The following is a 21,422-nucleotide window of genomic DNA, read 5'->3' as shown; positions in this document are numbered from 1 at the left end:
CTCTCTCTGCCGTCCTCTCAAATGGGCTGCTAACTGGGCCACCAACAGGCGAGTATTTTCTTGCTGCAGAGCCAGCGCCTCGTTGTGGTGCGTTTTTTGTACCTCCAGCTGGGTTGCTAAGCGCTGATTAGCTTCCTCATGGCGAGTCTGCGCTTGCATATTAGCCAAGGACAGCTGTTTAATTAGCTCCTCCATTGTTTCAGCTTTCAACAGTTGTGCAGCTTTAACCCAGGACATAAATTCACTGTACTGTCCTTTAAATGTCAGTTCAAATCCAATGCAAAAAAATAAAAAATAGCAAGAAAAACGCCTGTTACTTTGTCCTGCCCGCATTCGAGCACCACTTGTAATGTTCGGGGGACCAGGTAGATCGCAGGACACAGGCTTTTCACACAGCAAAGGGTTTATTAAACTTAAATAGCTTTACAGCAGCCAAAAAACAAAAGGAAAAAGGTTGGTAGTCTCACCGACTTGCAAAGTCCAGAATAGCTGTCTTTATCAAAACAGAGCTTGATCTTGATGGCAGGTAGCTTCCCCTGCCAGGAGCCTTCCAACCAGGACACTGCTGTCCACTTCAGTTGCTGCAGTTCAAAATAAACACCATCCACCATCCACCATCCACCATCCACCATCCACCATCCACCATCCACCATGTCTTCTCCATTCCTCCACACCCATCTACCACTTCCTGTCTTGTTTTTTAAAGACACTCCCTTAACAGGTGGGTTAATCAATTTTATTCCTTTAAAGAGACCACAACCCAAACAGAGGGGAAATATAGCGTCCTTCCAGGACCCAGCCACGGCGTCCTGTACAATATATATATATATATATATATATATATATATATATATATATATATATATATATATATATACAGTGCCTTGCGAAAGTATTCGGCCCCCTCGAACTTTTCAACCTTTTGCCACATTTCAGGCTTCAAACATAAAGATATAAAATTTTTATTTTTTGTGAAGAATCCCCAACAAGTGGGACACAATTGTGAAGTGGAACGAAATCTATTGGATTTTTGAAACATTTTTAACTAATCAAAAAATGAAAAGTGGGGCGTGCAAAATTATTCGGCCCCCTTGCGTAATACTTTGTAGAGCCACCTTTTGCTGCGATTACAGCTGCAAGTCACTTGGGGTATGTCTCTATCAGTTTTGCACATCGAGAGACTGAAATTCTTGCCCATTCCTACTTGCAAAACAGCTTGAGCTCAGTGAGGTTGGATGGAGAGCGTTTGTGAAAAGCAGTTTTCAGCTCTTTCCACAGATTCTCGATTGGATTCAGGTCTGGACTTTGACTTGGCCATTCTAACACCTGGATAAGTTTATTTGTGAACTATTCCTTTGTAGATTTTGCTGTATGTTTGGGATCATTGTCTTGTTGTAAGATAAATCTCCATCCCAGTTTCAGGTCTTTTGCAGACTCCAACAGGTTTTCATCTAGAATGGTCCTGTATTTGGCTGCATCCATCTTCCCCTCAATTTTAACCATCTTCCCTGTCCCTGCTGAAGAAAAGCAGGCCCAAACCATGATGCTGCCACCACCATGTTTGACAGTGGGGATGGTGTGTTGAGGGTGATGAGCTGTGTTGCTTTTACGCCAAACATATCTTTTTGCATTGTGGGCAAAAAGTTTGATTTTGGTTTCATCTGACCAGAGCACCTTCTTCCACATGTTTGGTGTGTCTCCCAGGTGGCTTGTGGCAAACTTTAGACAAGACTTTTTATGGATATCTTTGAGAAATGGCTTTCTTCTTGCCACTCTTCCATAAAGGCCAGATTTGTGCAGTGTAAGACTGATTGTTGTTCTATGGACAGACTCTCCCACCTCAGCTGTAGTTCTCTGCAGTTCATCCAGAGTGATCATGGGCCTCTTGGCTGCATCTCTGATCAGTCTTCTTCTTGTCTGAGCTGAATGTTTAGAGGGACGGCCAGGTCTTGGTAGATTTGCAGTGGTCTGATACTCCTTCCATTTCAAAATGATCGCTTGGGATGTTTAAAGCTTGGGAAATCTTTTTGTATCCAAATCCAGCTTTAAACTTCTACACAACAGTATTACGGACCTGCCTGGTGTCTTCCTTGGTCTTCATGATGCTCTCTGCGCATTCAACAGAACCCTGAGACTATCACAGAGCAGGTGCATTTATACAGAGACTTGATTACACACAGGTGGATTCTATTTATCACCATCAGTCATTTAGGATAACATTGGATCATTCAGAGATCCTCGCTGAACTTCTGGAGTGAGTTTGCTGCACTGAAAGTAAAGGGGCCGAATAATTTTGCACGCACCACTTTTCAGTTTTTTATTTGCTAAAAAAGTTTAAATTATCCAATAGATTTTGTTCCACTTCACAATTGTGTCCCACTTGTTGGTGATTCTTCACAAAAAAATTTAAATTTTATATCTTTATGTTTGAAGCCTGAAATGTGGCAAAAGGTTGAAAAGTTCAAGGGGGCCGAATACTTTCACAAGGCACTGTATGTATATATATATATATATATATATATATATATATACACCATAGTTTGTAGACGCTATAACTTTCACACAAATCAATACACTTATTGGGGGTTTTTTTTCCTACCAAAGACATATAGAAGAATAGAAGAATACATTTTGGCCTAAATGAATAAATTAGATTTTTTTTTTTTTATATCCTTTATATCAGAAAGTAGAAATTCTTGTTTTTTTATTTTTATATTAAAAAATATATATTAAAAAAATTAAAAACCCAGTGTTGATCAAATAGCACCAAAAGAAAGCTCTATTTGTTTGAACAAAAATGCTAAAAATGTAATTTGGGTAAAGCATTGCATGACTGCGCCATTGTCAATTAAAATAATGCAGTGCTAAGTCCGTTTGTGTGTGGCCAAGTCCGTTCCTTTTGAAAGTCCGTCAGAACTCTGGAGAAAGTTCGCCGTGAAGACCGTCGGACCTAGTTTGCCGAACAGTCCGGTCGTGTGTACGTGGCAAAAGGATTGCATAACATATCACAAATATCACAAAAGAAAACCTGGTTTGCACTTAAAAACACAATATATGTGTTTCTTTTTTCTAAAGTAATGACAAAATTTACGATGAATAAACAGGTCCACAGCAAAAATGCAAAACACGTTCTGGTCCATAATGGGTGTGAATGTGTGAGAAAGTTTCAGGACTTTTCAGAGAGGTATGGTGTAACCTACGAATTTGGTTTTGGATTTTTAGAAGGAAATCCATTAAATATGGCAAACCCAAGTGCTAATCTTTTTTAATACAATGTAGAAACAATAGAACTTTACACATTCCATTCCAGTACCTCAATTTCTTTATCTATATAACTGTACAGGATGGCCCGGATCTCCACTTGCTCGTTGCGCACGACAGAATATGGGAGACGCAGGTCAATAAAGAAACTTTTCTTCACAAGCATTTCAAAGGGTTTGGCGACACAAATACCTATGAAGAGACGATAATGAGACAATGTACAAATGGGTGAAGTAACTGTGTTAGGCTGGACTTTCGCCATTTTTTATTTTATTTTTACCATCTATTAGGTATTTTGTTATTGTTTAATGTCTGTAGAAAGATGTTATAGGCCAAAGGCAGAGCCATTACAATAACATGGAAATTATAAATCATGTAACCCACAACACATTGAAAAAGACCTTGTGGAATACTGTAACTCATCATCCAAATTCATATATTCAGATATACTGTAAAAGGGTTTCCAGGATAATTCCTCTTTTCAGATTATACCTGTGTAGTGGCTACCCATTATTAAATTATGTTTGAAACCACCATTCTCCCTAAGTATGTGCCTGACTTAATGTGGTACCTGAGTTAGGAGAGAGGCTGATTGCCGTGAATTCCCAAGTAGTGATGGACTCTGGTAAGTTGGCATTGATAGTCTTTGATGCATACCTGTAACAAACAAATGGAAACCATTGCATATTCCTGTACAAAGTATATTTGATTTACAAATGTAATTTGTTTCAAGCTCCTCTTTTCTTTTCTGGAATCCTTTTGTACCTGCCATTCAACCCTCCAACCATGAAGTGCGCACCTAAAGAAGACCTGTGCTTTTTCCATTTATAGCAAAGATAACAAGTGTGCTTTATCTCCCCCCCACCCACCAGCTAATACTTACTATTCCTTCAACATTCTCTATGCAGCCCCCGGGAGCAGACAGAAATACCCGGTACTTGTAAGCAGGTGTAGTTAACAAGTTTGCCACTTGGTGGCTCTGTTCCAAAATAGTGTGGTAATAGGGCACATATGTCAAAGACAAGGCCCACCAGGCCTTGTCATGTAGCCCTCACACCCAGTTTTGCAGCTGAAAAGTGGGCGAACTCAGTTCTGCCACTTCCAGCTCTCACCCTTTACACCCGCTCTCCTCTTCAACTTTAACTACAGAAGCCTTCTATGTTTGCAAAGACAGCTTTGCTCTAAGCAGCTCCCGGATCTAACAAATCCCTGCAAACACTCACTGCAGGATACAGATGTCCACAATCTGATCCCATTTAGCAAGGCGAGGCAGAGCTGCTCACACAGGGAAGTACTAGAGCCAAATACATGAGTACTAGACCCACCTACACAGAGAGGTACTAGAGCCAAATACATGAGTACTAGATCCACCTACACAGGGAGGTACTAGAGATAAATACATGGGTACTAGACCCACCTACACAGGGAGGCACTAGAGCCAAATACATGAGTACTAGACCCACCAACACATGGGCATCCATAGTTAGGGGCAAGGGAGGGCAAATGCCCCCCCTGGAATCAGAGATTGGATCAGGAGTTCCCCACTCTGTCTTTATCCTAGTGCTGGCGGACGGCCCTGCTCGCACCCCTACACAGTTTAGCAGGACCGTTGACAGCTGGTGCGAGGAGCAGGACAGTGAAGGCCTCAAGGGGTGGGCAGGATGACATGACCCGGTCTACATAGTGCAAGTGAGTGGCCCAGGAGATGGAAGTCACAGGAAAGGAGAGCACAGCAAGACGCCAGGAACAGCGGGCACAAGGTCCCCAGCGCCTCCCAGAGCCTGGAACCCCTGGACTCCTTAAACCTCCTCACTGCTCCCAGGCCTGGAGGACAGACTGACCAGGGGTTCAGAGAACAAGGACAGGCAGGAAATGCAAGCAGCCAGGGACCGCTCCATGTCGCATCATAGATCCGATGGAAGGAACAGAACACCTCCTGTCCTCACCCAGAATGAAAACGGGTCTTGCCAGCTGATGGCCATCATGGACATTCTACTGGCATGCAAGGTACCGTACTGAGCATTACACACACCACTGGGACATAAGGGCACTTGGGGGACTGCAGACAGGGCTAGGGGGTACATCTCTCTGACCCCTCATCACCCCTCTCTGTCTATGCACTCTGTATGTAGCGCACCCATGAACTCTGCACTCTGTGCATAGTGCACCCCTGAACACTGCACTCTCTACGTAACACACTACTGAACCCTGCACTCTGTACATGACACACTCTTGAACCCTGTACATAGCGCATTCAGTTCACATTGTGCGCTATACAAGTATTTCATTCATTCATTCATTCACCACTGAACTATGCACTCTGTACATAGCATGCCTCTGAAATCTGTGCATAGCATACCCCTGAAGCCTGCACTCTGTACACAGTGCACCCCTGAACTAAAACTAGCAGTAATAATCAAATGAAGAGGCAATTGTTTAAAATGATAAAGAGTAGATACATTTATATAGCCTTACAGATACAATCGGCCCTTTGAAGGCAGCCATAATGCTGATGCGGCCTGCAATGAAATTGAGTTTGACACACTTGTAATAGGGATGTGGGTGTTAGGTCCCCTATTAGACAAAGCCTTCCTGCAGTGAGGTGGAGTTAGTGCCCATGTAAATTCCAGAATAGGAATTGCCTAGTGAAGTTGGGACAACCTCCCTTACTTGTTATGCTGGGTTGTCCTTGTTTCACATATTCACCAGAATATCCAGTGTTGTCTTGCTGTGATTTGCTGCTCAGGTGTCACAGCTTAGGTCTTGTGCCACCAACTTCTTTTTGACATCATTAGGGGCCTGGCTGCTCATTTGGGGTTAAGGTAGACAGCCACTGATGATGCATGCCACCTTTGTTCACAGCTGAGTCTCCCCAATCCTGCAGCCTCTTGGGTTATGTGACGTGCATATCCCAGGAAGCTTCAGAGTAGATACATCATTTTCACCTAGGTGAAAATGAAAGCCGGGGCCATTTTAGATTGCAAAGGCGAGAGGAGTTCAATGATGTCTAGTGCATCTATTGAGTGAAGGTTTGCTTTAAGTGAATGTAACCACCTCCATATTGGAAGACCTCAGATATACAAGAGTTCTGGCATCTCCTCTAAGGGACAGGACCTTACATAAAAGCCCATTCTAAAAGGGATAATTACACAGCTCTCCTCTATGAGGTCTGGTGACCTGGAGCTTTTAGGATTAAGCACACTTAAAATGTACCTATGGCAAGATTGTGCACATTAAAATGGACACATCTACAGTACTTGCAGGGCCATTTCATTTTGTTAACCAGTTCCTGGCACCCACCCCCGCCCCGACCCCACTTACCTCTATAATGTAAGGTCAACACTGGGTTGATGACCAAGCTTCCTCAGCGTTTAATACCTTACACCAAACTTCCTCAGCATTTAATACCTTACATTTAGATTAGAGTTGGGCCCACACAGCCTCACTGTATACACCCCACTTCTTTTCCTTCTTCCCTGCTTTTTGTCATCCCCCTATATTCTCTGGCAGTGAACAATGCCCTTGTTATGCCATGATTCTTCACTTATGTTATCAGTTCTACTTGTTATATTGGTTTAACTCTCATTCCCAAGGTTACACCAGATGCCAACTTTGAACCCTTGTTTGTCTACAAATGTCCTTTTTTTTACAATTATATTCGTCTATATTTGCATATTCTAAACAGGCATTAAAATAGCTTTAAATAACACCTTTCTTACCATACTTCATGTTACACCAATATTTAGGGTGTAAAATGAAACACGGTCAGAGTCTGCAGGCCCCCACTCTCAAACTCTCATCTTCCCTCTTACAGAATTGCGCCATTCTGCTACCTGCTGGCACCTGTCATTTGAATTTGACATTCATTTACAGCTCCGTAACTAAAAGGTCTGTAACCTTGGTATGGACCAGGGGTTCAAGGAATAGTCTGCAGGAAATATAACATTGCACTCGCAATCTAATGATCGCGGTTGTAATGCTTGGCATTTCCCAATGCAGAAAAATAATTATTGCACATTTTTGCTTTATGCAATATGGGTGCACTTTTTTTCCCTTTATTTTGCAAAAGGGGCAATTAGCCTGTAAAACAAACCCCCACTGACCTCTGTAGCTGCAGACATTGTAAAGTAGTTGGTTCTCAAATTTTAAAACAAAGAATTATGCCCTGTACACACGACCGGTTTTCCCATCGGAATAAACTCCACCATAGATGTCAAGATTCAAGCACCTTGGACTCTTCTGGAGGCTGAATTTACAGAGCCCGGATAGCTCAGTCAGTAGAGCATCAGACTTTTAATCTCAGGGTTCAAGTCCCTGTTTGGGTGCTGTGAGGGCCTTGAGCTTCTTATAGGGCAGTCTTTATGCACATCTGCCAGGAATGCTCACACACGATCACACCAAAGTCCGATCACCAAGAACGCAGTGACTTACAACACGTACGACGGGACTCGAAAAAGGAAGTTCAGTAGCCAATAGCTTCCGTTTCATACTTGCTTTGGAGCATGCGTTGTTTTTGGTCCATTGGAACAGCATACAGAAGAGCGGTTTTCCCGATAGGAATCGGTTCCATCGGAAATATGTAGAACATGTTCTATTTCTAAGTCTGTCAAAATTTTCGGAAAAAAACAAAGTCTGATGAGGCACACACACCATCGGAATATGCGATGAAAAGCTTCCGTCTGACTTTTTCTGTCGGACATTCCGCTCGTGTGTACACGGCATTATAAGTGGGATTTCGTGCAGCCCACAGCACCCGCTACTTCTTTACATTGGAATGCTGGCATACTGCCAAGTTCTTATTTCTATAGAAAATAAAGGGAGACGAGCTGGGAATTCAGGGTCTGTGTTATGAACTTTGAAAATTAATTGCTCCACCATACATATACGTATTATATATAGCTCGATATGGGCTCGTTTTTAAGCCCATTTACTGCTTGTACTTATTGCTTTAACTGCCCATATTCTGGCTCCATTTTCAAACACTGGACTTCCAATATAATTTTTATTTATTTAATTCAGGTACTTATATAGCGCTTTACATATTTATATTGTGCATACATATCAGTCCCTACCCTCAAACAAATGCTTTTCCTGATCTCCTGAACCTGGTTCTGCTGGGCTAATGAATGCTCACCCATAGCTAGGACCAGTTCTGGGTCTGGTGGGCCACCTGGACCAGTGGTTCAAATGTAGCTGCACTTTTAGCCCCTAAGGTTAAAGCAGTCCTGAGTGGTTCTAGTAGCAAATTTTAGGAAACATGGGTTGTTATGTGTGGTGTAATGCCAATTCTAGGTTACACTTACCCACTGCTGTCTGCTTTAGTGGGCAGTCTCTCAAGCTTCCACAACCAGCTCTCATAAAAGATACTCCGTGACCTGAAATTCTCCATGGGTTCATAGCTGTCCTGATCAAGACTCCCTGCCTTTTCTGAGTCTAAGATATTGGAACTGGGACGGACTGGAAAGAGGAGACAAAATGGCAGAATGTGACATCAAAAATAACAATAAATGCAATACTGTCTGCTATTTTGAAGAATGAAAATAAAAGGTGAAGTTTTGATTGTTTTTGGGTCAATGCCAGTGGCAGTTGGTGAAGTTTTAGAATGGGGGGGAAGCGCAGGACTCCACCCCTCCATGTTTGGCCCCTCCCATTTCTCATAAGCCATACTCCTTATATAATAATAATAATAATAATAATAAATTTTATTTATAATGCACTTTCCATCAAAAGACCTCAAAGTGCTACATAATTACAATAAAAACAAACAAACCGCTTAATTTACAAAACATTTGCTAAAAAGAAAAGTCTTCAACCCCTTTTTAAAATTTTCAGTAGACTGAGAAACCCTCAGACTATCAGGCAAAGCATTCCACAGACGTGGGGCAGCAGCACAAAAAGCCCTATCTCCCATGGTTTTCAACCTAGTTTTTGGAACCTCTAAACAATTCAAATTAGTTGAGCGAAGGGAACGCGGTAGATTTTGCAATCTAAGAAGTTCCTTAAGATAAGGTGGAGCTTGTCCATGTATGCATTGATGCACAAGAAGAGAAACCTTATACTCAATCCTTGTAGAGACCGGCAGCCAATGAAGAGATTTTAAAATTGGAGTGATATGCTCATGCTTCCGCACTCTCATTAGGATCCTCGCTGCAGAGTTTTGAACGTATTGCAACCTCTGCATGCTCTTTCTCGGAATCCCAATGAGAAGTGCGTTGCAATAATCCAGCCTGGAGGAGACAAAGGCATGAATCAATCTTTCAGCATCGGAAAAAGAAAGGATAGGACGAAGTTTCGAGATATTACGAAGGTGGTAGAAAGAAGTCTGGCATACTTGATTTATATGAGCTTCAAAAGTGAGTTGGGAATCCATTTTTACACCAAGATTAGTGACAACAGACGAAACTGGAATTTTAGAGCCTGAAAAGGCAATACTTGTTATCAGCGATGATTTAATCTGGTGAGATGTTCCAATCATAATAAACTCAGTTTTGGAGCTATTTAGTTGCAAGAAATGTTGTTCCATCCACTCCTTTATCTCCTCCAGACAGGCGGTAAGGACTGATAGGGGTGACTGCACTGAAGGAGTTTCAGCTGCAGCTTTTACATAAAGCTGTGTATCATCAGCATAACAATGGAAAGAAATATTATAACGATTTATAATATGGCCCAAGGGAGTAAGATATAGAATAAATAAAATCGGGCCAAGCACTGACCCTTGGGGAACTCCGCAGGTAACCATATGCGGTTTAGATTTAAAATGACCCAATGTAGTTTGTTCAATCCTATCTGTAAGATATGACTCGAACCAACTGAAGGCTAAATTTTTTAGTCCAACATTATCACGAAGACTATCTAAAAGAATGCCATGATCGACAGTGTCGAACGCAGCTGACAAATCCAACATAATAAGTAAAGACGGAGAACCGGCATCAGATGACATAAGAAGATCATTTGTAACCCGAACAAGAGCGGTCTCCGTACTATGAGCAAAACGAAAGCCTGATTGAAATTTTTCAAAAAGGCTGTTATGCTTGAGATGATCCTGAAGATGACTTGCAACTGCTTTCTCAAGTACCTTAGATAAAAAGGGAAGATTAGAAATAGGCCTATAATTAGAAAGGACTTCCGGATCAAAAGTGGATTTTTTAAGCAGTGGTCTAATAACAGCACTTTTTAAAATGGAAGGTACATGGCCAGTTCGAAAAGAGTAATTCATATACCAGGCTGCACATTATACACAGGGCTCTGCACATCATATACCAGGCTGCACATTATACACAGAGCTCTACTAAAGAAACCTGTAAATCGCACATTTTTGCAACCTGTAAATCATTCGCGAACGATCGTCCCACAGAGCGAGTTTTTTTGGGGCAAATGAAGCGTCTCGTCTGCAATCTCGTGATTGCATAGACGTGGTGCTTCCAATATTGCACGGCGCCCGGGACACAGTGCAAATAAGGACCTTTTTTAATTTACTAAAGTGACATGTTTAAATAAATTTTTTTTTTTAACCTTTTTTTTTTGACAGCCCGTGGGGGGGGGGGGGGGGGGGGCGGCACCCAGGGGCCCCCTATGGACAGGCCGCCACTGGTCAATGCTATCTTTTTGTTAAAATCATATATATATATTATATAATATATAATATATATATATATATATATATATATATATATATATATATATATATATATATTAGAGACATGAGGTTGAGTGACTGGTGAGGCACTGGCTAGTATCAGAGCCAGACACACACAGGTTACATACGCCACGATCGTTAGAGCGAGAGAAATAATTCTAGCACTAGACCTCCTCTGCAGATCTAAACTTGTAACCTGAATTTTTTTTTAAAGTGTTGCCTATGGAGATTTTTAAGTACTGAAGTTTGACGCCATTCCACGAGTGTGCGCAATGTTAAAGCGTGACATGTTAGGTATCTATTTACTCAGCGTAACAAAATTAGGATTATTACATGTAGTAGAGAAGTGTCACAATTGGCCTGGGTGGCAAGGGGTTAATTACTTGGTAATTACTTACCAAGTATTATACAAATAATTATTATATATTGTTTTTAAGGTAATTTACTATATTTTCAAAAACTGTACCCAAGCAGGTGGTTTAACGGACACATTACTGAAGTTTCAAGATATAACTCCAAACCAGTAATTTCACAGTAAACAGATAAATAATAAATTATTATCTTATAACATAGAGCAGGAATATGCAATTAGTGGACCTCCAGCTGTTGCAAAACTACAAGTCCCATCATGCCTCTGCCTCTGGGTATCTTGTAGTTCTGCAACAGCTGGAGGTCCGCTAATTGCATATCCCTGACATATAGCATAATAATATATGACTTAGCTTGATTATGACAGTACCTTTTCAGCAGGCAGCAGATTCTCATTCTCCCTCTTAACCGTGTGAGAAAAACATGGGATTGTGGGTAAATCTTATACCCATAAACCCATGTTTTTTCCTTGTAGTTAAGAGGCCTGGGCTGGAAGGGAGCATTTGTCTTTTAGACACATGCCCCTTCTATGACACTGCAGTGAGAGGCGTGCCTCCACTGCAGCATTTTTACTGGACAGCTTGTGGTCCAAGAGTCCAAGCTGTCCATTGAGCTCAGTGCCTCTGACAAGAAGTGAGGAGAGGCACTGTGAGCTCATCCTCTCAGTCTGCTGCAAATAGAGTGAGACAACTTGTATTTAAACTGGCCGCTCTGTATGCAGCTTCTGACAGGCTGCACAAGGAGCCCCGTATCTCTGGAACCATAGGTTATAGGATCCAGTGGTGGGGTAGGACTTAGTTTACTTTCCTCACAAATTTGGGGTCTCTGTGACCTCAGGTCGCCGAGCTACGACCCTCGAAGCTCAAGTTTTTCTTTTTTTTTTACGCTCATGGAATGCTCTGCCTCACCTGCCTTCCCTGACTGCACATCCCTGATATATATATATATATATATATATATATATATATATATATATATATATATATATTACAGTATATTACTAAAAGTATTGGGACGCCTGCCTTTACACGCACATGATCTTGAATGGCATCCCAATCTTAGTCCGTAGGGTTCAATATTGATTTGGCCCACCCTTTGCAGCTATAACAGCTTCAACTATTCTGGGAAGGCTGTCCTCAAGGTTTAGGAGTGTGTCTATGGGAATATTTGACCATTCTTCCAGAAGAGCATTTGTGAGGTCAGGCACTGATGTTGGTTGAGAAGGCCTGGCTTGCAGCATCCACTCTAATTCAGGACAGGACAGTACAGTACATGCATCCTTGATCAGTAGCCACTGGCGTGGCGAAAAGAATCCAATCTCCCCTGACCCTGTCCTGGTGCCGTAGTCGCACAGGTACTCATTGATGGCCCTCTGCTGTGTGTGCAGCCACTGCAGCATTGCCAACATTGAGTTCCACCTGGTGGGTATGTCACAAATGAGGCAGTTGGTGGGCAGGTTGCATTCCCTTTGAATGTCAGCCAGTCAAGCACTGGCATTGTTTGACCAGCGGAAATGACAACAGACTTTTCTGGAATGCCTCAGGAGATCCTGTAAGCAGAGTACCTGCTCAAGAACCACTGCACCACCAAATTCAGGACGTGTGCCAAACATGGAACATGGGTCAATTGTCCCTGTCGAAGGGTGGAGAGAAGGTTGGTACCATTGTCGCATACAACTATTCCTGGCTGAAGCTGGCATGGCATCAACCACCTCTGAGCCTGCCCCTGCAGAGCTGACAGAATCTCTGCCCCAGTGTGGCTCCTGTCCCCTGTCTCCCCATCCTTGCCAGATATTATAGCTAGTAGAGTGATATCACCATTTATTGTTTTACCTCTGCATTGACACACCTACTAGTCAACTGTCATTAACATCACATTGCTAAAACATTTTTTAATTAACAGGTAAGAAACACAGAACTGCAGTAACCGTGGCACCCTCTTTGCTTTGCACTAGGGCAGCATTATGGGAATCACAGGACTGGCTAAACAGAACTACCAATTCTATTTTTAGGTAACAAGTTTGCATACTGTATATAGATTTCCATTGTTTAAAGCGGGAGTCCGCCGGGACTCCGCATTTTTTTTTTTTTTAAAGTCAGCAGCTACAAATACTGCAGCTGCTGACTTTTAGAATGGTGACACTTACCTGTCCAGCGCGCCTGCGATGTCGGCACCCGAAGCCGATCTCTAGATCGACTCTCGGGTGCTGCCGCCGCCATCTTGGGTATGGGAATCAGGAAATGGAGCCTTTCGGCTTCATTTCCCGGTTCCCTACTGCGCATGCGCGAGCCGCGCGGCGCAATCCGGACGGTCCCCGCTGCCTCTGGGAACTGTGTGTTTCCCAGCAGGCAGCGGGGCACTTGCGCAAAGGGGCGGGCAGTTGCGGAAAGGGGCGTAATCTACGCCCCTTTCTGCAGACAGCTATCCCGGAAGTGGGTGCAGTTACCTGGATTATCCAGGTAACTGCACCCCCCTCCCCCCTGAAAGGTGCCAATTGTGGCGCCGGAGGGGGGGGGATTCCGATGAGCGGAGGTCCATTTTAGGGTGGACCTCCGCTTTAAGTAGAAAGTTACCTGGATCTCAAATTCTGATGGACAAAAAGGATTGCTTTGTACATTTTTCATGTTGTTGCAATGGGGTTGATTTTCTAAATGCAAATAGACTGTTCCCTATGCATGTGAAATTGCACCTTGTAAGGGAATTTTCCCAAGCATTTAGTGAATAAGGTACAATTTCACTTTGCAGAGAATACTCAATCACATACAAGGAAAGAAAAAAACAAAACTAATTTACTAAGCTCTGGAGAAAATTCCCTCGCAAAGTGAAACTTTCCTTGCAAAATAAACAATCTATTTTCTTTATTAAATCAACTACAAATGCTTTGCATTTGCAGTGGAAGAACTTACGGGACAGGTCACCAACATTGTGTGCACGCATAATTTTCTTTCTCTGGACTAAAAGATACAATTAAAAAATATTTTTTTTCAGTCGAATAGATGTAAAATATTGCATATGAATATTTTGGATTCTCATTTTTAGGCATCAAGTGTAGTGTAGCCACCCTGCCTTAAGCAGGAATTAGTGTCTCTAAATTTAGATCTGCATCAGCCAATGCCAATTTGTAGTCTGTGGTTTGTTCAGCTCTCCCTAATAAGTCCTGCCTGGCTGTCAGTTCTCCACTCTGTCAGTAGGTGGCACTGTCAGATCTGGAATTAGTGAGAGATCACACAGTGGGTATGAATTATGGATTCCTAACCAACCAATAAGAGTTTCCTGTAACAGTGGTATATTATGGTAAAGGGTATAAATATTTGGGGCTGGCTAAGGCAACCCCCCCCCCCCCCCCCCACGGGCATGTAATGGAGCTGCTTCTGGAGCTCCTTCTTTAGGTCTGGTAGCCTGAGGGGGCCTAGATGTAATGAGGTCTGGTGATGCTGATCCTATCTGTTCTGCAGAAGCTCTGGAGTAGGGATGTAGGATTGAGCAGGATCCTCCTACTGGAGATGTCATCAGGGCTTTTACTCATGTGTGGGAGCTGGGTGCCTCTCCTGGAGAAAGGATGCTCACACTGCCCGCTGTGTCTCCCAGGAAATGTTTGTCCCTGGGAGGCTTAGGCTTTCATTGAGAAAATGAGGACGCTGGCCTAGTCGCACGTCATGTGGTGGCATGCCGGCTGAACCCAGAACAGCCGGAAACCTAGCGATGAGGTCACATGGAAACATGGCACAACTGTGGTTGCATTTGTACTAGTACCTCTGCTTTGCAGTTTAGGACTATGTCTCCTTATAAGAGGGCTTCGGGGGGGGGGGGGGGGGGGGTAAAAGAGGCACTAAGAAATCACTGCATACATATAGTGGTTCTGGGTTCCATTCCCCCTGAAAGACTGGAGGCAGCCTCACAGGATGAGTCTGTACCCCTGTCAAGCTTTGCAGCCTCTCCCAATGTTACAGTCCCTGTATATGTCACTGAAGAAACTATGAAGGCTGCATTGGATGGTTTAGAAGGAAGGATTACTACTTCCTTAAGAAGTAGCAGAAAAAGGGGTATATCCCCTCCCTCTGCTCTGGGTTCCCTATCAGATGAGCATTCTGATAATGATGAGATATCCCTATCTGAGGATGGGGATCAGGAGCAGTCGGAAGATTCAGGGGAAAAGGAGAAGCTCTCTCCTGCCTCACAGGCCCTCAAAGTACAGGTGCAATATTATACTGAGTTGGTGCGTACCACATATAGATTGCCCTCTGCTGAGCCTGCCATATCCTCTGTTTCCTCCTTAGGAATCTCGGAAATCCCCCATATACCGTCCCAATTCATCCCTTGCTGGAGAAATTGTTGTATAATGACTGGGTCACCCAGATACACTATTTTCTCCTCCTAAGAGGTTTTCCGGTAGAGGAAAAGTTCACCAAAAAATAGGGGGGGGGGGGGGGGTAGGGGTTGATGGGTTGGGTGCCAGCAATAGATGCGGCTATTTCTTATGTGAATAAAAGCCTGACCTGTCCCGCGGACAATGCTCAGGGGTTCAGGGATCCAACTGATAAAAAGTTGGAAACTTTATTTAAAGCCTCCTTTTCTATGGCTGGCGCTGTGGTCCAGCCTGCGGTCGCAACAATCAGCATGTGCCAGTTCCTCAAGGAACAAATGAAGCAGGTGCTTAACCTCCTCTCCACTGAGGAGGGCGAGGTTTATGCAGACCTTCCTAAGGCCTTGTGTCTTACAGTTGATGCCATTATGGATTCTGTTCAGCAAGCATCCCGTCTTTCCCTCCTGCTGGTACACATGTGCAGGGCCCTTTGGCTTAAGCATTGGGCAGCTGAAGCTTTGTGCAAAAAATATTTGACTGGGTTCCCATTTTATGGGGAACACCTGTTTGGGGGTGATCTGGACAAATATATCCAGAAGATTACCGGGGTTAAGACCACGTTGTTACTGGTTAAAAAGAAGAATAAACGTCCCTCATTTAGACATTCTTTGTCCCCAACCCCTGGAACCTCAACCTCTAGGCAGTGGCGACCACCTCCTCAGTCCAATACTAGGGGAAAGGTCCAGGGCCAAGCCCAAGGGCAAAAGAAATCTTGGGGTCCAAGATCTGTTAAACAGAACCCCAAAGCCTATCTATGAAGGAAAAAAAATATCAATAAAAATGCTATAAATCTAGCCCCTATTTTGTAGACGCAATAACTTTTGCGCAAATCAATATACGCTTATTGAATTTTTTTGTTACCAAAAATATGTAGAAGAATATATATCGGCCTAAACTGATGAATTTTTTTATTTTTTTTAAAATTTGAGATATTTATAATAGCAAAAATAAAAGATGTGTTTTTTTTTCAAAATTTGCACTCTTTTTTTGTTTATAGCGCAAAAAATACCACCAAAAGAAAGCTCTATTTGTGGGAAAAAAGGACAACAATTTTGTTTGGGTACAGTGTTGCACAACCGCGCAATTGTCAGTTAAAGCGATGTAGTGCCGTATTGCAAAAAATGCCCTGGTCATTGAGCAACCAAATCTTCCGGGGCTGAAGTGGTTAATCTTTTTTAATCTGCAACTTTAAAACTTGATGATTGTGCCATGAAGGTGATTGTCCAAGCAGCTTCGGTTATGGGGTGACAACATTATGCCCCTGTCCCCCCAACTGCTCTGCTATGTTTCATCTTGTCCCATGCACTTCATAATCATCAACTATGCTGTCCTTATAGTGCATCCAGAAAGTATTCGCAGTGCTTTACTTTTTCCACATTTTGTTATGTTACAGCCTTATTCCAAAATTGATTAAATTAATTATTTTCCTCAACATTTTACAAACAATACCCCATAATGACAACTTGAGAGAAGTTTGTTTGAAACCTTTGCAAATTTATTAAAGATAAAAAACAAAAAAATCCCATGTACATAAGTATTCACAGCCTTTGCCATGATACTTCAAATTGAGCTCAGGTACATCCTGTTTCCACTGATCATCCTTGAGATGTTTCTACAACTTGATTGGAGTCCACCTGTGGTAAATTCAGTTGATTGAACATGATTTGGAAAGATCCCGCAGTTAACAGTGTATGTCAGAGCACAACCAAGCCATAAAGTCCAAAGAACTGTCTGTAGACTTCTGGGACAGGATTGTATTGAGGTACAGATCTAGGGAAGGGTACAGAAAAAATTCTGAAGCATTGAAGGTCCCAATGAGCACAGTGGCCTCCATCATCGGTATATGGAAGGAGTTTGGAATCACCAGTCCTTTTTCCTAGAGTGGGCCGCCCTGCCAAACTGAGTGATTGGGGGGAGAAGGGCCTCAGTCAGAGAGGTGACCAAGAACCCGATGGTCACTCTGACAGAGCTCCAGCGTTTATCTATGGAGAGAGGAGAACCTTCCAAAAGAACAATCATCTCTCAGCATTCACCAATCAGGCCTGTATGGTGGAGTGGCCAGACAGAAGCCCCTCCTCTGTAAAAGGCACATGACAGCCCGCCTGGAGTTTGCCAAAAGGCACCTGAAGAACTCTCAGATCATGAGAAACAAAATTCTCTGGTCTGATGAAACAAAGATTGAACTCTTTGGCCTGAATGGTAAGCTTTATGTCTGGAGGAAACCTGGCACTGCTTATCACCTGGCCAATACCATCCCTACAGTAAAGCATGGTGGTGGCAGCATCATGCTGTGGGGATGTTTTTCAGCGGCAGGAACTGGGAGACTAGTCACGATCGAGGGAAAGATGAATGCAGCAATGTACAGAGACATCCGTGATAAAAACCTGCTCCAGAGCGCTCTGCACCTCAGACTGGGGCAAAGGTAAATCTTCCAACAGGACAACAACCCTAAGCACACAACCAAGATAAAAAATGAATGGCTACTGGACAACTCTGTGAATGTCCTTGAGTGGCCCAGCCCAGACTTGAACCTGATTTATTCTTGGGTAAAAAAATGGTTATAGGAGCATGTCCAAAGGTTAGTGATAAATAATGTATACTCCCACTGGTCTGGAGTGGGTTCTGTCTTGGGACCAATTATAATCTTTATTTTCATAAATGATATAGAGGATGGGATAAATAGCTCAATCTCAGTTTTTGCGGTCGACACAAAAATAAGCAGGGCAATAACTTCATAGCAGGATATAGACATTTTACAGATAGACCTGAACAAAATAATGGAGTAGGCAAATGAGGTTTAACCACTTCCTGCCAGGCCTATAGCAGAATGATGGCCGGGAAGTGGTTCAGTTATCCTGACTGGGCGTCATATGACGTCCCGCAGGATAAGCAGCATCCACGCGCCTCTGACACACCGCATCACTGATCACAGTAAAGAGCTTCTGACGGAGGCTCTTTGCCACGTGATCAGCCGTGTCCTGTCACGGCTGATCACGATGTAAACAGGAAGGGCCGTTTATCTGCTTTTCCTCACTCGTATCTGACAGACACGAGTAGAGGAGAGCCGATCGGCTGCACTCCTGACAGGGGGGTCTGTGCGGATTCTTTATCAATGCAGCTCCCCCGCAGATGCCCACCCAGGACCACCAGGGATGCCCACAAAGGAACTCCAACAGGTATGCCACCCTAGACCACCAGGGATATGCCAATCATTGCCCAGGCAGCTGCTAATCAGTGCCTATTAATATTGCCTGCCAATGCCAGTGAAATCAGTGATGCCTATCAGTGCAATCTATCGGTGCCACCTATCAGTGCCCATCAGTACCGCTTATCAGTGCCATCCATAAGTACCCATCATTGCAGCCTTTCAGTGCCCATTAGTGTCTCCTATCAGTGCCCACCAGTGCCATCTATGAGTGCCCATCAGAGCCGCCTATTGTTTGGGTACAGTGTAGCATGACCGCGCAATTGTAATTTAAAAAGTGACAGCGCTGAAAGCCGGAAATTGGTTTGGGCAGGAAGGGGGGTAAGTACCCGGTATTGAAGTGGTTAATGTGCAAAATGTAAAGTAATGCACTTGGGGGCAAAAAACATAAAAGCAAACCACTCACTAGGGGGAGAACCACTGGGCAAATCAAGAATGAAGAAAGATCTGGGGGTCCTAGTAGATGACAGATTGAACAATAGCATGCAATTTCAAGCTGCAACTACCAAAACCATCAGAATTTTAGCATGCATAAAAAAGGGGTTATACTCCAGAGATAGAATAATAATCCTACCACTATATAAAACTCTGGTTAGACCACATCTGGAGTACCCTGTCCAGTTCTGGTCACCAGTCCTCAGAAGGAATGTGCTAGAACTGGAGAGAGTGCAAAGAAGGGCAACAAAATGAATAAGGGCTCTAGAGGACCTCGATTAGGAGGAACGACTGCAAACGCTAAATCTATTCAGGCTGGAGAAATGACGCTTGAGAGGGGACATGATAGCGATTTACAAATACCTCAATGTTGATCCCAGCATAGGAAAAAATCGATTCAGTCTCAGGGAGTGTAAGAGGACACGGAGACACACTATGAGACTGGAGGAGAAGCGGTTTAACCTTGAACTGCTCAGGAGGGGTTTCACTGTCAGGGCGATAAGGATGTGGAACTGTCTTCCACAATTGCTGGTGGCTGCGGGGGGTATTGATATTTTTAAGAGGCTCTTAAGAGAGTAACAATTTAAATTTAGTGCAGGTTGGCGTATGACCACCCATTCTAATTTCTAATTTATGTACTCATCTGGGTTTCCCTTAAGCTCGAATCTTAAAGAACACAACATACAGGGATATGGGAAGTAATTATAGACACTAGCACACAATCACCTAAACAGGTTGAACTGGATGGACTATTGTCTTTATTCAACCTTACCCACTATGTAACATCTCTTGAGAGATCTGAAAATTACTGTACACAGACGCTCCCCATCCAACCTGATGGAGCTTCAGAGGTCCTACAAAGAAGAATGGGAGAAACTGCCCAAAAATAGGTGCACCAAGCTTGTAGCATCATACTCAAAAAGACTTGAGGCTGTAATTGGTGCCAAAGGTGCTTCAACAAAGTATTGAGCAAAGACTGTGAATATGGGATTTTTTTCCTTTTTTATTTTTAATAAATTTGCAAAGTCTTCAAACAAACTTCTTTCACGTTGTCATTATGGGGTATTGTTTGTAGAATTTTGAGGAAAATAATGAATTTAATAAGTTTTGGAATAAGGCCGTAACATAACAAAAAGCGCTGTGAATACTTTCCGGATGCACTGTACCGTGGGGACTAGACCTAAACATACTTTGTCCCAAGAAAACAAATTAATGATGAACAATTCTGTGACTTAATATACAGTATATTCGTACAAAATACCCACATACCTCTAGAGGGGTTCCACATTTGTTTTTCTAGGACAAAGTATGTATTAACATTTTCATAAGAGCTCTTGTACATAAGCCTATGTAGGGTATACAAGCCTGTACTGGCGGCACCCAGGATCCATATCTGCTATGTAATTCTGCCCATAGACATGCATTATAGAATATGCTGTTGCATACTTGGAAACAGTGGCGTAACTAGAACCTTCAGGGCCCCGATGCAAGAAACCATGAAGGGCCCCCCTGAACCCCAGCCAGGGCCCTTCCCTCCGAGTCCGGCGGTGGAACTCCAGGGCGTGGTCACAGGTATGACCTTTGTAAGCCCTGTAGTTCCACCACTGGTATCAGTAGTTTTTTTTTTTTGATTATTTTTTTTTTTTTTAGGTGCCCGATTGGGGGACTGTCCCTAGGCAGGATGGGGTTCCCGTCTCCAGAAGAGATGAGGTCCTTTTCTCCAGGGCAGATGAAGTTACTGTCCCCAGGGGAGGTGGGGGTCCCTGTCCCCACGTGAGAAGGGGTCCCTGTCCCCAGGGGAGGTGGGGGTCCCTGTCCCCCCCTGAGAAGGGGTCCCTGTCCCCAGGGGAGGTGGGGGTCCCTGTCCCCACATGAGAAGGGGTCCCTGTCCCCAGGGGAGGGGGCGGGACTCTGGCTGGGGAGAACAGACATCGGACTGAGTGGCAATGCATGGAGCAGGAGAGGGGTACCCTGAGGAGCCGGCCAAGGACACAGGTCATGCGGGGAATGTACAACTAAAGAGCAGCCAGTGCGATAGTCGAGCATGGAGCTCTGCTAGTCACCCTCCACCTCCAGCCACCCATGTGCATGGTGCACTGGTACCCCTAACTGCCTATGCTGCTGCCGGCCATATGTAGAGGGGGCTGCATGGG

The 21,422-nt window shown here is 43.6% G+C and overlaps 1 protein-coding gene across 1 annotated transcript in view; it reads right to left on the bottom strand.

Annotated features, from left to right (window-relative positions):
• Positions 1-21,422, bottom strand: part of LOC143961258 (complement C3-like) — a 189,214-nt gene that overhangs the window by 80,038 nt on the left and 87,754 nt on the right. The window contains exons 18-20 of the mRNA XM_077470491.1: positions 8,565-8,718; positions 3,833-3,918; positions 3,314-3,453 (exon numbers count right to left, since the gene is read on the bottom strand). Coding sequence (XP_077326617.1) covers positions 3,314-3,453; positions 3,833-3,918; positions 8,565-8,718 — 380 coding nt within the window. The remainder of the gene's footprint in view (positions 1-3,313; positions 3,454-3,832; positions 3,919-8,564; positions 8,719-21,422) is intronic.

The sequence above is a fragment of the Lithobates pipiens genome, unplaced genomic scaffold (assembly GCF_037356315.1).
Source record: "Lithobates pipiens isolate NorthernLeopardFrog02 unplaced genomic scaffold, aLitPip1_a1.2 Scaffold_8, whole genome shotgun sequence".
In the NCBI taxonomy this organism is placed as follows: domain Eukaryota; kingdom Metazoa; phylum Chordata; class Amphibia; order Anura; family Ranidae; genus Lithobates; species Lithobates pipiens.
This window is presented reverse-complemented; position numbering and strand designations above follow the sequence as displayed.